The sequence below is a fragment of the Oreochromis aureus genome, linkage group 8 (assembly GCF_013358895.1).
Source record: "Oreochromis aureus strain Israel breed Guangdong linkage group 8, ZZ_aureus, whole genome shotgun sequence".
In the NCBI taxonomy this organism is placed as follows: domain Eukaryota; kingdom Metazoa; phylum Chordata; class Actinopteri; order Cichliformes; family Cichlidae; genus Oreochromis; species Oreochromis aureus.
Genome location: NC_052949.1, coordinates 1615920 through 1631705, shown reverse-complemented (window position 1 = coordinate 1631705; position 15786 = coordinate 1615920). Strand labels below are relative to the sequence as shown.

General features: G+C 49.0%; 1 protein-coding gene across 5 annotated transcripts in view; it reads left to right on the top strand.

Annotated features, from left to right (window-relative positions):
• Positions 1 to 15786, top strand: part of ankfn1 (ankyrin repeat and fibronectin type III domain containing 1) — a 77871-nt gene that overhangs the window by 17372 nt on the left and 44713 nt on the right. For all 5 annotated transcript variants that reach the window (XM_039616181.1, XM_039616182.1, XM_039616179.1 and 2 more), the window contains 2 exons: positions 3486 to 3523; positions 14577 to 14702. In XM_039616181.1, the coding sequence (XP_039472115.1) occupies positions 3486 to 3523; positions 14577 to 14702 (164 nt within the window). The remainder of the gene's footprint in view (positions 1 to 3485; positions 3524 to 14576; positions 14703 to 15786) is intronic.

The following is a 15786-nucleotide window of genomic DNA, read 5'->3' as shown; positions in this document are numbered from 1 at the left end:
CTTTTGTTCAGACTTCAGAGTTGCGCTCGCCGCTGCATCACCAAAGTCCGGAATCAGCTCAGACCTCGGGATTGTCTCAGCGATCACACCGGAAACACTCAGCAAGTCTTTTTCTTCTGCCTGCGATTCTCAGCGATGACCTCGTCTTACAGCGAGAACAAAGCCTCCAGGACGCCCTCGTCGAGTTGGAGGGAGAGCATCTGGAGTAATGAGCACCTTTCTGCAGGAACGAGGCGTGCCGAGAAATCACAATCAGACAGCGATGGACGCTTTCAGAGCAGCACTGAACCCGATGAAGGGCGGGTCACGCCCATTACCCCGACACACCGCTGCCGAGCTGCTCACGGGCGTGAACTCGCTGTCAGGAAATACCTGATGGAGCTTCAGATGCTGTTTTTTCTCAGAGCTGCTGGTTTCATGAAACATGAAGCAGCTGTTAGTGTGATTATTGAGCCGCCAGGTTTAAGGAGCGCTGTTGGTTTATTTTAGCCATTTATTCCTGCAGGTGGGGGTTTAGAGGATGGGTGGGGGTTTAGAGGATGGGTGGGGGTTGGGTTCATGCTGGCACAGAGAAGTGCAGGAACATTAAACACTGTTAAAAGCACTCCCTCTCCAACAGTTCCAGATAATAGTCTGCACCGCTGTTCTGTGTAGTTCTGAGGACGGTCCGACTGAGCTGAGGAGAACAATATGACTTTCAGCGTGTCGGGGGTGGAGCCCCGCCGGGCGTCACATCATTTGAGCATCTTCAGGCCTTCCAGCGTCTCCGAGGCGATGAGGAGGGGGGAGGAGACCTCAGAGAGCCGAAGCACTGTGTACAGATAACAATTTTCCCTCGCAGCGTCCTCTCCGGTCGTCAAGGCAACTGAATACTTTCACCCTGAATCAAACCGACCCCCTCCTCCTCCTCCTCCTCCTGCATCCAGCATCCTTCACGCATGGAAAGACTCAGCAAACACTGTTTATTTCCCCCGGACGGGAGCAGGTAGGGACTGCTGATGTTTAAACAGGTTTATTAGGAACAGCGGTGATTACACAGAAACTCAGAAGCACCTCAGATTTATTATATGCTCACGTCTAAACGCAGCTGACGCGACGTGAAACGTGATCGAGTGATTAAAAGTTTTTACAGCATCACGAATATGAGAAAGCACCAAAACCTGCAGTTCCTCTGGTGTCCAGCAGAGGCGCCATCAGTGAGTCAGTCCCCACAGACTTTACAGCAGAAATAAACATGTTTACAGCGTTTGAATAACACAATAAGGCTTACAGTTTGCAGGGGCGTGGCTAGGGATGGGAATTGATAAGATTCCTTTATCGATTGTCGTCGGGTTCTCATTGGCTCGGTTTTTAGAGTCACTGCTGTTGCTAAGCAGCAATCAAGAAATGACATGATGCAAATTAACTGCATGCTGTGGGTCAAATGTTTGTGCACGTTTGAGGTATTTTCTTCTTTGTTGTGATTACTCAAAAAAGTAATCTATTACACAGATTACATAGAACACTTTTCTTTAAAGTAGTGCAGTATGTTACGTCATTACTCCTGAGAAAAGCCCATTTGCTATACTCATTAAGTTACTTTGCTGTTACTCTGTAATATGGTTCAAACACGCTGTCTCATAATCACCATTTAATATAAACCTGAGGCTGCAGCCGCACGCCAACACGAGTCCCTGATGAGGACACACGTCTCTCAGATCTTTGTCTTAGTCAAACTCAAAGCAAACATGAAAACCAGCACAGAAACTCGATCGTCACGGTGATTCTCCTTTAGAAATTCTGCCTGATCATCTGCTTATTCCTGTTTTTTAGTTCAGGCTCCGGCTGCTGGGGTCGCCGTTCACTCTGCTCACTCTGGGTTCTTGGCTAGCTTAGCGTTAGCATGCTGTATGCGCAGGCTGCAAAGAACCGAAAGTGTTAGCATCCCAATGCTCGTGTTTCTGTCCTGGATGCAGTTTGAACTTTACTATTTACCAAAAATGTCCAGATATGCTCCAGACTGCGTCGCTATTTCCTCTGACACGTGAACTGAAATCAGCTGATTAGCTGATAAGCCGGATCGATAGGCAGGCAGACTAACAATTCCAAGGAGCTGGACTACTGAGAACCAGTTTTCTACAAGAACCGGTTCTCAATTCCCATCCCTAGGCGTGGCCTGTGGCTTCACCTGAACTGGCCCTTTGGTTTGCGGTTGTGCTGTTGGAGCCTTGTGGAGCATTTTAATGACATCATCTGACCGATAATACGGCTGGACCAATAATGCCCACCTCGAGGCCTCAAAGCGTGTAGATTGGGTGACATCACGGTGAAACGGCCTCTGGTGGGTGTGGTGAAAAATGCACTGGTGTGGTCATCCTGAGTGGGGTAACCTGGCTCCCTCTAACATGAGAATGGCGCCTCCTGCTTAAGGCTGGGCGATATGTAACATGTTTCCAACAATCGACGAAAGGCGCCGACTTTTTGAATTCATACATTTTGTTTGGAGGGAATGTTTTAGCTCCTTTTCTTGTGTGCTTCAGTATTAATACAGCTACTTTTTGGATTATTCATTTATTTATTTATTTGAGATGCACCAAATCACAAAAAAGACTTAACTTTACATCAGAGACTTAATGTTGGCTGGAAGAGACATTTTGATTTTTAACTTATTTGTTGTTTGGTCGAGTGTGTAACACAGATAAACACGGTTATAGTGGGAAAAGAAGCCAGTTCCTCTTTGCTTCCCTCCCCACCGTTGTGGGTTTTTATATTTAAATAAAATGTCTGTTTCCTCCTCACATCCTCTGCAAACTTCCTGGAGTGTTTGAGTCCGGACCGGAAAATCCTGAAAGAGAACGTCTAACCATCAGTTACTGAGGCTCAAGGGCACTCGGGTTATGCAACAGGACAATGATCAGAAACACAGCAGCAAGTCCACCTCTGATTGGCTCAGGAGACCAAAATGAAGGCTGTGAAGTGGCCGAGTCAAAGTCGGGATGCTTTGGCGTGACCTTAACCCGTTCAGCTCCTCCACAGTGACGTCGTCACAGACAGCAGGCAGTAGGTTTGAGGACAGTTTTCTCACAGGTGGATAGCTTTGTTCCCTCGATGAATGACATCATCATTTAAAAAGTGCATTTCTCTGGTTTTCTCTGTCTGAGTTTGATGATCTGAAACATGTCAGTGAGACAAATGTGCAGAAAAGTAGGAGATCAGGAAGGAGGCGGGTACTTTCTCACAGATGCACCTGCTTCTGTTTCACCTGAGATCTGTGATGTCATCAGCGATGAATAAAGTGGAATAAAAAGAGTGAGTGGAGGCGGTCAGCGGGGAGAGGTGGAGAGTGGACGAGTGCTGCAGTGCTGAGACGCTGCTGTTTCTGCATTAATGCGATTTCCTCTGCAGAAACGTGGCTGTGAAGTGGAATAGAGGCGCTCTAGCATGTGTCACTGCTCTGCACGATCCTGCATAGAAACTGATCATTTTCTCCTCTGTGTCCTCCGCAGAGCCCGGGAACCTCGGGGAGGTACGACACCAGGAAAAAGTGAGTCCCGCCTGCTCTCGCTGCTCTCTCTGAAATATTCCCAACATCCCACGTTTGTTTTCCCTCTTCACTGCTCGCCTGAATCATTTCCTGTGTAATAAGTCGTGATTTAATAAAACAGGAGGTGCGACTTCTCCTGAAGTCATCCGAGGGAACGAGCTGGGAAACACGATTATGTCGCTGTGCTTATTGCTTTCCACTTTCACTCTCAAAGTTAATAGAAGAGATATTTTTAGAGCAAACATTGTTGCTGCTCCTTGAATTGGGAGCGAGCTCGCAGGTTTGGACTAACTTTGGAACAACAGCAAATATTCCTCCAGGCTTCTGTCGGTTTAACTCGTCGCCTCAGGCCTCAGAGTTTAACTCTGAAGTTAAAGACGTGAGTAAAACGGAGCCGCTGTGGTTCCTGATGGTGCAGGGCGTAGCCATAGCTGCACTCCCTTCATCATCATCATTTCACGTTTGTGGACACAGAAGCTTCCAGGTTGTGGTCTCTGGATCTTCTCTCCAGAGATCTCCTTTATGCAGATGATGCTGGCCATTCACACCTCCACCCGAGACCACGAGCTGTGGGTGGTGAGTGCAGAGGTGAAGATGAGCTTCACCTCTGCAGTTTTGTCACCAAAGAGTCACAGCTGTGGCGGGGGGGGGCATGATTGGTGCCCCCACCTGCTGACGGATGCCATGACAGGAAGCGACCTCGAAGGTGGGGGTCAGCCAGATTTAAACCTGGTGTGCTTCATAGGGTGGACTCCTGCTGCCACCTCCACAGGTGAGTCAAAACAATAAGAACACCTGTGTTGGGGCATGGACTTGTTTCAGCTCAGGTTTGGTGTTCTGCATGTGGAGGTGGAGGTGGGGATGGTGGAGGTGTGTCTCCCAGCAGGACTGTAAAGAGTTGGTTTAATTCATGCTGATTCGTGCGACCTCAGTTTTTCTCTGTTTGGATGGATGTTTCATGGCCACAGAAGAGCGAGGTCATCAGGACTGACAAAGCTAAAAGGATCTTTTATCAAACCAAAAATGCCATTTTAGTGTTTTACATCCTCAGATTTAGAACATCTCTGAACTGCAAACAAATATATGTGAAGCTTTCTGTCTGAAAACCTTTCACAGCTTTCACTGATACAGGATCTGAGTCTGAGTGTGTTTCTTTCACCTGTCGGTGGGTCTGTAACTGAAAGGGAACGTGGACGTGTTGTAATGTGGGCTCGTCTTTCACTGAACCTCTGACACGCGTGATGCATCATGATGAGAAGAAGAAAGGTCGCATTTCTCTACAGATTTTTGCAAAAGCTGAAACACTTGAATCCCAGCTGCCCACAAACACACCTCTGCAGGAAGAACTGGACCTACTAATTTTTTTTCCAGGACCTCTATGAAGCTGCGTTTTGGTTTTCTTCTAAAGCGTCAGATGTCGCAGCTGCAGAATGCCACCATGTTAGCATCTCCAGAAGGTCACGGAGGCCTTCGGCCTGCAGCGAGCCGCTCGGTGTCGAGCTTTGTGTTCACCGAGTGAGAAACCTGATCAGCTGTGGTGCACAGATCTGAGCGCGCTCAGTGCTGCTTCAGCCTGTTGAGCTCCACAAGCCAGTCAGACACATTCTCACAACACAGTGTGTGTGTGTGTCTGTGTGTGTGTGTGTGTGTGTGTGTGTGTGTGTGTGTGTGTGTGTGTGTGTGTGTGTGTGTGTGTGTGTGTGTGTGCACTCATCAGGGACTCGCTGAGGTTTGAAAAATGAAAATAATCATGCAGAGGAGACGGGCGAGGGCGCGATCAGAGGAGGAGAAACACGAAGTCAGAGCGGCGACCGCGACGCCTGGAAATGATTTTAGTAAAATCACATGACTGACGTTTGTTCTGTTTTGCTGATGTCGCTGTCACTGTGTGCCGACACCTGAATGAGATCATCAGCTTCCTTCTCTGAACATCAGGACCAGCTCATCATCGCTTCATGTCCATCATTTTTTTCACATTATGAATTTTTTGTTGCATCTGAAACATTCAGACTCTCGTGCCGTTCCTTCGATACGCCGTCAGAGTGTAACGGCGTTCAGGGCTGGACGATGATGAGCTGAAACTCTTCTGGTCAGTGAGACATCAGAACATCCTGGAAGCTGCTGTGTGAGCTGTGAGGGAACTGTGTGAGGACTGACGTTGTAATTTCCATGCGACAGATTCGGGAGTGGAAGGCTTTGAGGCGTCTTTAATTCTGCTCGCTGTATTCAGGCGCATGCAGAGAACGCTGCCTGCAGAACAGCATGTTCCACCGAGAGAACACAGCACCACTCTGGACCTGGTAGGGTTCGCTTTGCTGTCAGTGTGTGCGGTTTAAAGCAGCTGCAGCGTCTCAACACACACTGACACACAATTATGGGCCCAAGGTAGCCATTTAGAATAATGGCCTCTGGCTACCGGTTGCCATGGCAAAGGGAAGGAGGAGGAAAGGCAGGTTTAGTGGAGCTGATGAACGATGGAGAAGCTGCGCATCGCTCTGCCGAGGTCCTCGTGGCCTCTGCTGTGATCAGCGGTTAAATACGGATTTCTCTGAGCTGATGAAGAGCAGAAAGGTCAAAGCAGCAGCGTGCGTTCATATTTTAATGTCATTCATGCTTTAACCTGTTATGGTGGCAGAAAGTCTTCAGGCTGAGGGGCTCGTAATGCTCCGGCCGCCTCGCCTCTGCTGCCGCTCATCTGAGAATTCAATTCACATCCTCACTGAATAATGACCAGCCTCCATCTTATATCACACACCTCATCCGCCGTCACTCGCCGGCGTTCTCTGTGATCTGACAACAAATCTCTCTTCTGTGTCCCACACTCACTAAAACTGAAAGCTGACAGTCTCCAAGCTGCTGCGCTGCAACAGAGACCCACCTCATGTTTCCAGAACACTGACAGCTTTTATCCACGCAGCACTCGTTGAAGCCTCAGCATCGTCGCAGCCGTCTCTGTTACAGTGACCTCACAGCAGCCATGTTAGTGGTCAGATGATGTCATTAAAAATGCTCCAGCAGCACAAACACAGTACAAAGGTCCAGTTTGGGTGACGCTAGCAGCTATGGCCACCTGTGTCACCATCCACCTGTCGGTCAAAGAGACCACGCCCCTAATGATGCAGACTGTAAGGAGGAAATTATCTACAGAGAACAAACCAGTTTGTATGTATTTGTACGTGACTGTGAAAGTTTTACAGTCATAAAGGTTTGAAATTGTGACTGATCACCTGACCAGCTGATTTCAGTCAGAGGAAGAAGGGCGTCGACATTTAAAGTGACTTTTCAGAGCTGAGAGCTTTATTCTGTCTGTGGGCGGGGCTTGTCCCAGCTTGGTGCATGGAGGTTTTTATAAACATCCCGTAAAGACTCAGAGACTCGTGAATTCATCAGAAGATCTGCTGAATGGTTTCTGCTTCACATTTGTACCAAACGGCAGGCCTCTGTTTCCCCGAAAGGACGTCGAGTCCCTGAAATGTGAGCGTAAAGAGGCGGACGTCCCCACATCATGACTAAACAGGTTTATGTGTGAAGGCCGACTTTGTATGGATGTGAGATAAGGAGGCGTTTTTACTCCTGTTCAAGGTGAAATCAGTACGAACAGAACAGGACATTTAGAGACAACCTGAAACAACCTCTCTGACACACACACACTCACACACTCACACACACTCACACACACACTCACACACACACTCACACACACACTGAGAGGATGACTGAGTCCTGACTAGAATCAGTCGTGACTGGAAGTTTTGTGAGTCATCGGCTCATTACAGGATCTCTGCGTTTGCGGCTCTTCAGTCTGCACTAACCTGTGGAGTGGATCGTTAGTGAGGACGCCTCAGCTCACACAGAGAACACGCTCACAGAAAGACTCTCAGCTTTTCTGACTGAATGACGAACATGAGCTTCAGTTTGTTGCACATTCGGATTTAACCTGCGACACCAGCAGTAATTATAATCTGGATAATTTCACAGTTATTTAGAAACTGAACAAACAGTGTTGAAGTTGAAACATTACAGAGCTTTAAATCGTCGTCCAGAATAGAGCTGTGCTCAGAAACTCACAGTGACATCCAGCAGCAGCTCCATGCTTACAGTCTCAGGTGTTTGTAGGATAACATGTCCTCACATCAGCACTCCTCCTTTTTTCCTCTGGATTCTTCATCACAGCCGTTCTAAAAATTCAGATGGACGCGTCCTCTCTGTAACCTCCACCTGACGCGAGGCTCAATAACTGTGATGGCGCGTTCAGCACCTCAGAGGTATGTTTGATATGAAAGGCATGAAGGAAGCTTTTATTCACCTGAAACTTCCATCAAAACACGAGAGAAGAATAAAGCGGTGAAAACGCTGGAGCACATGTTGTCCTTTGAGCGTTACATTTCCAGTGTCCTTGAACACAACACAGAGCCCTGTGACACTGGCTCCATCAAACATTACTCACTGCTAATTTCCTGCTTTGCACTTCTTTGACTCATTTCCCTGGCAGCCACGTCAGAGTGAAGAGCGCTGACGCGCTTTTCTGACACATTAACAGGGACAGAGCTTCGAGTCCAGCAGCTAGGACCAGTTTTTATAAACCAGCTTTGCAGCCACTTCACAGTATTTACTTCCAGATTCACTCTGTGTTTCTGCTCTGAACGTTGTTGCGTTGCTTCATTTCTCCGTCCTCTGTCATGTCAGGCTTAAATCATAGATACTTAGGTCATAGATAGAAGCCGGACTTTAGAAGAACGTCCAAGGCTGCAAACAGCAGCTTTTCCCCTTTCAAGGTGCGTACGAGCTAAGTCTTTAAAAACATGCTGGGTGACTAACTACACCAGGCAGCCATTACATCAAAACACCTTCCTGATGTTGGAGGCACACTCTATTTTCAAACCCACGCCGCTGGAAGAGGCCAGCCGGGAAAAATGCAGACGTGACAGCTCGGCGAGAGAGGTTTCCCCACAGAACATCACCCACAGCGTCACACCGGCCCAAACAATCCCATAGTGCATCCTGCTGCCGTCCCCACAACAGATAAGTGACCACCTGGTTAATATCTGTGCAGGGTTTCAGTCCTCCAGGTTAAAGTAGGCCTAAGTGCTTCAGATGAAAGCAGCTGGTTTGAGTAAAGAAGGCCGTCAAAGTCCTGCTGAAGCAGCCGTGGTTGAATGGTGGCACCAACGATCAGCCACATGTCCAGTCTCCACTCACGCCTTGACTCATGTGACTCAAACGATGAGCGGTTGGGTCAACGACTCTCAGGATGACCTGTTAGAACTGAAGAGGTTTTTCAGATGAGAGATGCCCTCGAGTCAAACACCTCAGGTGTCGTGGTCATCCAGGTGACCGAGCAGACAGGAACACCTCCTTCCTTTAGGTCGGTTACAGGAGTCCATCCTTGTGACTCCTTCCTGTCAGAGCAGCAGCTACTCCCCCACGAGCCTCAGTCAGGCCATCAGTTCTCCTTCTGTGGACCACGTTTGGTTATTTCTAACCGCTGCACACCTGTACACCTGATCTGACCCAGAGCATCGCGTCCTCACGCTGCCCATTTTTCTTGTATCAAGTCACTGAATTCTCTCACGATGCTTCACTTGTTGTTTCACAGGATGTTTATAGTAAATTAGAACGTGCTCATTTAAATCCAGCCCACGTTGTAAACTGTGAAGCTGGATTTTGGTGAAAGGCGGAGTCATGACAGAGTGAGGCGCAGCGGGGAGGGAGGTGTTTCTCCTCAGGTTGCTTTCAGCTCACATCAGCCGATGGTGGATTTAAAGGTCACCGACAAACGAGGTCAGACTTAAACTGATTGAACTTTTGCTGCAGAGGTAAAATCGAAGCGGACCCCGCGGTGGCTCAAACTGAATCAGCGTGGGAAGTCTGCAGCACGCCGCCGCCGCTGCGAGCTGAGGCCGTCCGTCAGTGCAGGATAACAGTCGTCGTGTGACGCCCGGGAAGCCACTAACGCACCATTTCTGTGATTGATGCGAGTCATTTCCTCACTGAAACACGCTCTCCGAGGAGAACTCCCACGCACTCATAAACCCCGCCACGACACACACACGGCGTGTACTCTATTAAAGTTATGTCTCCTCGTGCTATACTGCAGAATCGTGACTCGACATCCTGTCAGCGACGAGTCATTACGAGCAACGAGACAACGTCGTCACCTCGACCAATCACACGCGCAGTGAGGAGGGTTTGTTCGGAGACGTCCTCCTCACACCTCGACTGGTTTTCCAGTGAACAGCAGTGTTTCACTAAGTCACTGTTTGTGCTGCAGAGAGCTGTTAAACAGTAATGACCTGTGAGCGGGGCGCACGGCTCAGAGGCTTTTAACGCCGCTTTAGTTCAGCCTGACAGGACTGCAGAGGAGGAGAGCAACACTGTTTATCACGTTTACCTCAAAGAACAACGCAACAGCACAGCCACAACAACCGCATCCAAACAACAAACAGAACAACTACAGCCAACCCCTAATCAAGCACCAATCACCACCCAAACATGCTGAACAACCAACAACCGCACTAAGACACAGCCAGCACCGAAAGCGACCACCAATCAAACCAAGAAACACCGAAAACCAACCACACGAGCATCCGAGACCATATTCAGTTCAATTCAGTTTTATTTATACACCAAATCACAACAACAGTCGCCTCAAGGTGCTATTTATTGTAAGGTAGACCCTACAATAATACATACAACAATCATATGACCCCCTATGAGCAAGCACTTTGGCGACAGTGGGAAGGAAAAACTCCCTTTTAACAGGAAGAAACCTCCGGCAGAACCAGGCTCAGGGAGGGGCGGGGCCATCTGCTGTGCAACAGCACAACCACCAACAACCTGCCCAGTAATGACTTGTACTTCTTTAGAACAGTGAAACCGTGCACTGTGATCCAACAGGCAGCTCCGACTGTTTCAGCTTTCAGGCTTCTTGTGTATCCAGTAAATATCCAGGACTTCCTGTTTCAGTGTTTGTAGATAGATGTGGAAAAATGAAACACCTCCAGGTGACAGCTGATGGTCCCCAGACTCTTCACCTTTATGAAGAGGCCTGGTTTGATGTGATTGGTCAGTACCTAAGTCCTGTTACAGTAACTGAAGCAGCATTTGTGCTCCCACACTGTGCAGCAGAGGCTGTAAGCAAACATACTCCAGCATCATTTTCCTTCCACCCATCGGCCGCACAGACAGGAGCAACTTCACTGGATCTTCTCCAAAAGAGGATGTTCAGAAAACGATCCGTCATGCTGAGATGTGTTTTAGGTGTTGTGATGTGGAGGTGTGAAACCTGGCTGCTGTCTGTCTTCACAGCCGGAGTTCGTCGCTAATGTTGCTGCAGCTATTTTTCAGAGAACAGGATGTTCGTTTTCTTCACACACATAAATACTTTGAAAGCTTTTTTTTTTCCTGTCATATTGAAGTAGTGAAAGTTGTAGGCGTTCAGTGATGGCTGGTGTTTGAGTGTGCTCAGGATGTTTTCACTATTTTCTGCTGTGGAAATGTTCCTGCTGGGAGTCATGGTGAGATTAATCTGATTACTGGATGTAAGTGAAGCGAGGTTTGTTTTGTCCCTGTAGGCAGAACTCTGGGCCCAGCCAGGGTAAGAGATTGAGGTCATGGCTCTCAGACGGGATATGTTGGACCGTTTACTCCAGGCTGCAGATTTCTGCCCAAAGCGGCGGCGGCGGATCTTCGCGTGTTTGCTGCTTTGAAGAAAGTCAAAGCAGAGAGGCGTGTGTGCAAATATTCAGATGAGGCGATGTGCATGCCTGCGTGGTGTAAACTGAACCTGCAGGAGCCTCCATTGTTTCTCCCTCCGTCTCTTCCTCACCTGTTGTGCTTGAATGGGAACCATGGAAACAGAGCGCTGCTGTGGCAGCTCTGAGCCAATGAGCAGCAGCCGCAGCTCGTCTCCGCGGCACATTAATTGTTTTCTGTGTTTATGATGTCAAAGCGGATTGTTTGTTGGCTGCTGCAGACGCACGTAACGTCTCGCAGAGCTCGCTCCGCTGCATCGCTCGTTACTGAGCGGAAACCTTTGCACCTGCGACCGTCCTTCATCATAAACAAACACGCCGCCGTCTGCTTTGACCTCGGCTTGCAGGAGCTCACGTATGGATTCATTTGCTGCTCAAAATAGTTCCAATAATCATGTGTTCATTTTCAGGGAAAGCAGCGACCTTCAGGCCGAGGCCTGCAGAGAAAAGGAATCAAAACTGAATCAAAACGTCTTTAAAGCTTCATTCAGTGCTGAGCACACGCTGAACGTTGTAAACAAACACAGAAACTCTGTTTTACTGGATGTAAAAGACGATTCATCTCCATATTTCAGGCGGACGACTGATCAGTGTTTAATGTTTATCTGCTGTAAACTCAGACAAACGTCACGTTTCCGCTGCTGGCGCTCCCCCACCGCACACCCACCTTCAGGTGGATTCAGAACGCTACAACAGGAACAGGAAGTGAGGTTAAGCCCCGCCTCACCTCTGGAATCACATTTCTGACTGCGGCGGTTAGAACAGCATAAACATGTGACGGTACGCCCGTCGGGGGGCTCCACTTATACTCAGAGAACTGAAGTTACAGTCGGTAACCCCGATCTCGTGCTTTCGCCCACAGCTGCTGTTTCCACGGGGACACATTTCAGCCACGCACCCCTCATTCACACTTTTATCCACAATTTTAAAAAAATCATTCAGCTGATGGTCACATGAAAACATCTGCATGTACGATTGGTCGGAGCCTGAACGCCCACCTCAGACTTCAGTCCTGCTCGTTCTTACACATTTAATAATTTATTTTTATTCTATTTTATTTAATTTGACTGTATTTTAAGGAGCTTTTTACAAAAGAGACATTTTATTGCATCATATTCAGCTTTTAAAGAACGTTTTATTGTATTTCATTATCGAGCTTTATTCTACTTGTTTTCTACACGGTTGAGCTTTTTCAGCTTCATCAGCCTCACATCTGCCTGCTCTCCTCCTCAGTGTTAAAGCTCTGAAAACCTCAGACAGTCCGCTGTCGCAGTTCCTGAGCTGAGGGCGTTCCAGAAGAAAAGTTGGAAAAGCGGGATTTGTTTTCCAGCTGTGAGTGCGGCTCGCAGCGAGTCACAAATACAGCAGCGGGATTTTAGACGTTTCCAGCTGCATTTGATTTTTGTGCCGTCCTCTCGACGGACGGGCACGAGGCTTCATAACTTTATAATAATCTGTCGGAGCTGATGGGTTGTTATCACATCAGCTCAGTGACTGTTCAAGCAGGCGCGGAGCTGAGGAGAAAAGTGGGATTTCAGGCATTTCTGTGGGTCGAGGTGTTTGAGGTCTGGATGCAGGCTGTGCAGAACGAGCTTCAGATCAGGAGAAATGATCCTTTACAGGAAGATCAAACCTCCACACGCTAATCGTCAGCTGTGATGTAACCTCATAGGCAGGCAGAGGAAACATGAGCCGACTGTAAACCGCAGCCTCTGATTTCACTCAGTGACCTTTGACCCTCAGCCCGTTGGAGCGTCCGCACTGTGTTTTGTGCGAACTGCTCCTTTAACATCCCGGTGGGGTCGGGGAGGTCGGTAGTTTTCCACACTGGGTTGTAAAGAAGAGGCTCGGCAGGTGGGAGCAAACAGCTGCTTAGATACCTGGGAGTCCAGCGTCGCAGGTTCAAATCCAGCACGTGACCTTTGACACGAGTAGAAACGTGTCGCTGCAGTCGAGCCGCCCTCGCCTCGGAGCATCCTGAAGTCAAACCTGCCCAACGACAGCAAGTTAAAGATGGTAACATGAAGCAAACAAACTAACGCTGAGCAAACTGCAGTATTTAGAAACTCTTTACCCCGCGCTGCGCTGCGAAGGACCCTCACGGGAATCGCACACAGAGATTCCTCTCGCTGCAGAATGCTGAGTGTTGCTCAGAAATATTGTTTGATTGAAATGTTGTTAATTGAATTTTTACTTTTATTCTCTTTAATCTGCTCTAAAATATTCTAAGACCTGGATTTTAAACTGTTGGTGTGGTTGAGGCTGACGCGTCAGCTGGTCTTGTTTCCGAGAACAGGTCATCAGAGACGCTCGGGATTGACGGGTCTGACTGACGATCGCTCGCAGGATCGTTTCACGTTCATGTTTCCTGACGATGATTTCGCCCGTTTTTATTTTTCTGCTGATTCCCGTGAGCTGCAGTAAACCTCGTCTCTCACCTCCTCGCTCTGCTGCCTCCCCTCCTCTCCCCCTTTTGTTCTCCGGCTTTTCAAACACTGCTGCCCCTCCTCCATCACACACTGCTGCTCTTAGAGTGTGTGTCTGTGTGTGTGTGTGTGTGTGCTCCTCTCAAACATCATTACTCCTCCCTCCCTCTGCTGAGCGTGTGCGTTGCGATGCGCTCTCCGGTGAACAGGTGTCCGCTCAGTCTCAGCCGGCGCTCTGGAGCAGAGAGCAGATAGACGCTCGCTTGCTCGCTCGCACCCCCGGATCGGACCAAGCATCGTAGCTGGGGGGCGGCTGGAGTTCCCCCCCACCCCTCAGAGATGCCGCAGAGAGCCGGAGGCTGCCGGGAGGCTTCAGTCAGAGAGATTTAACCCAGCCGAGGAGCCTCTGCGCTGGGAGAGATCTGCTGCTGAGCAGCCTGGTAGACTTCCTTCGGAGGACCCGACCCGCAGCTTCTCCCGTGAGTATCGCAGCGCCTCGCTGAGCATCCGGAGACAGAATCCAAACTTTAGCTGTTTTATTCCGCCTCGGCAGCTTGGGAACAACTTTGATCCAACAGGTGTTCCCCGGAACGCGGTCCGGTCCACGGGGATCCACGGCGTTCTCGTCTTTCCCCCCACAGACGCTCATCACTTACTGAACAAAGTCCTCTCACACAGCAGCAGATTTTTAGGTTCACAGGTCGATGCAGCATGTTAGAGCGTACATGCTGTTCTCCTCTTCTTCTCCCTGAGCTGTTTGGACATTCCTGAGAAGCTGAAGATATACTTCACCCACCCACTCTCCTATGTGTGTGTGTGTGTGTGTGCGCGTGTGTGTGTGTGTGTGTGTGTGTGTGTGTGTGTGTGTGTCAGGTCGGACGGTAAGACCTCCCGCTTGGCTCAGAGGTGGAACCAGAGGTTGGCAGGAGATGCTCTGATCAAAGACCTGAAGCCGCTGTTCTACCCGGGAGTCTCCCGATCCTCACTCAGCCTGGACAGGTGAGGACACACACACACACACAGACACACACACACAAACACACACAAACACACACACGCGCACACAGGCACACACACACAGACACACACAGACACACACACACAGACACACAGAAAAAGCTGCAGTTCCTCTAACGTCCACCAGAGCGTCTGCGGTGAGTCAGTCCACACCGACTGTAAACACCTGTTTACTTGTTTATGTTGCATTATAAGGGGCGTGGCCTCTTTGACTGGCAGGTGTCTGTCTGTAGTCCCTGAGCTGGACCTCAAGACGTGTTTGTGTTGATGGAACAGTTTAATGACATCATCTGACCAATGATGTGTCTGCTGTGAGGCTAGCCGTGAGCTCTGATCAGCAGGTACAGGTGCACACTATAGAGCTCACAAAGACTCCGCCCTCCGGTGTAGTGGCAGTGTGTCTGTCTTTTATATACAGTCTGTGGAAAAGGAGGAACGTGAGCGTATGGAGCATCAGTGTGTTTGTGGTCAGTTTGATAAGTCACTGTTGCCATGGTTACGTGCATGCAAGAGATGAAGTGTGACCTTTGACCTCTGAGTTGTGTTACAGGTCAAGTTTAACACTGATTGTATTGTGCGCGTGTGTGTGTGTGTCTGTGTGTGCGTGTCTGTGTGTGTGTGTGTGTGTGTGATGTCAGTCGCTGAGTGAACAGACAGAAAGCTCATTGACCTGTTTCCCCTCTGAAGGCTGTAACTGCATCATTTACAGTTAATCAATGATCCAGAGAACAATGGTGGTGGTAACTAGCAGTGACTGTGATGATAACCTGCAGCTTGGAGGGGAGCGCACGCCGTATGGCGTGCGGCGGACACAAACGTGTCGTGATTGCGAGGCTCTGACCTCTCTGAGGCAGCCTGCAGGACCTGCATGAATAATCAGAAATCTGCAGTTTGTCCAACGTGAGTCCTCACAGGTGAGCAGTGGGCAGATTTTCTTGAGCTCACCTGGGGAAGCTCCTGCAGGTGGGGGGCGGGGCTCACCTGCATTTTCTGTCGTCAGAGAGTGAACCGCTGCACGTTTAGCGGCTGTTTTAATTGGTGAATGAATATTTGAGTGTTTTTACAG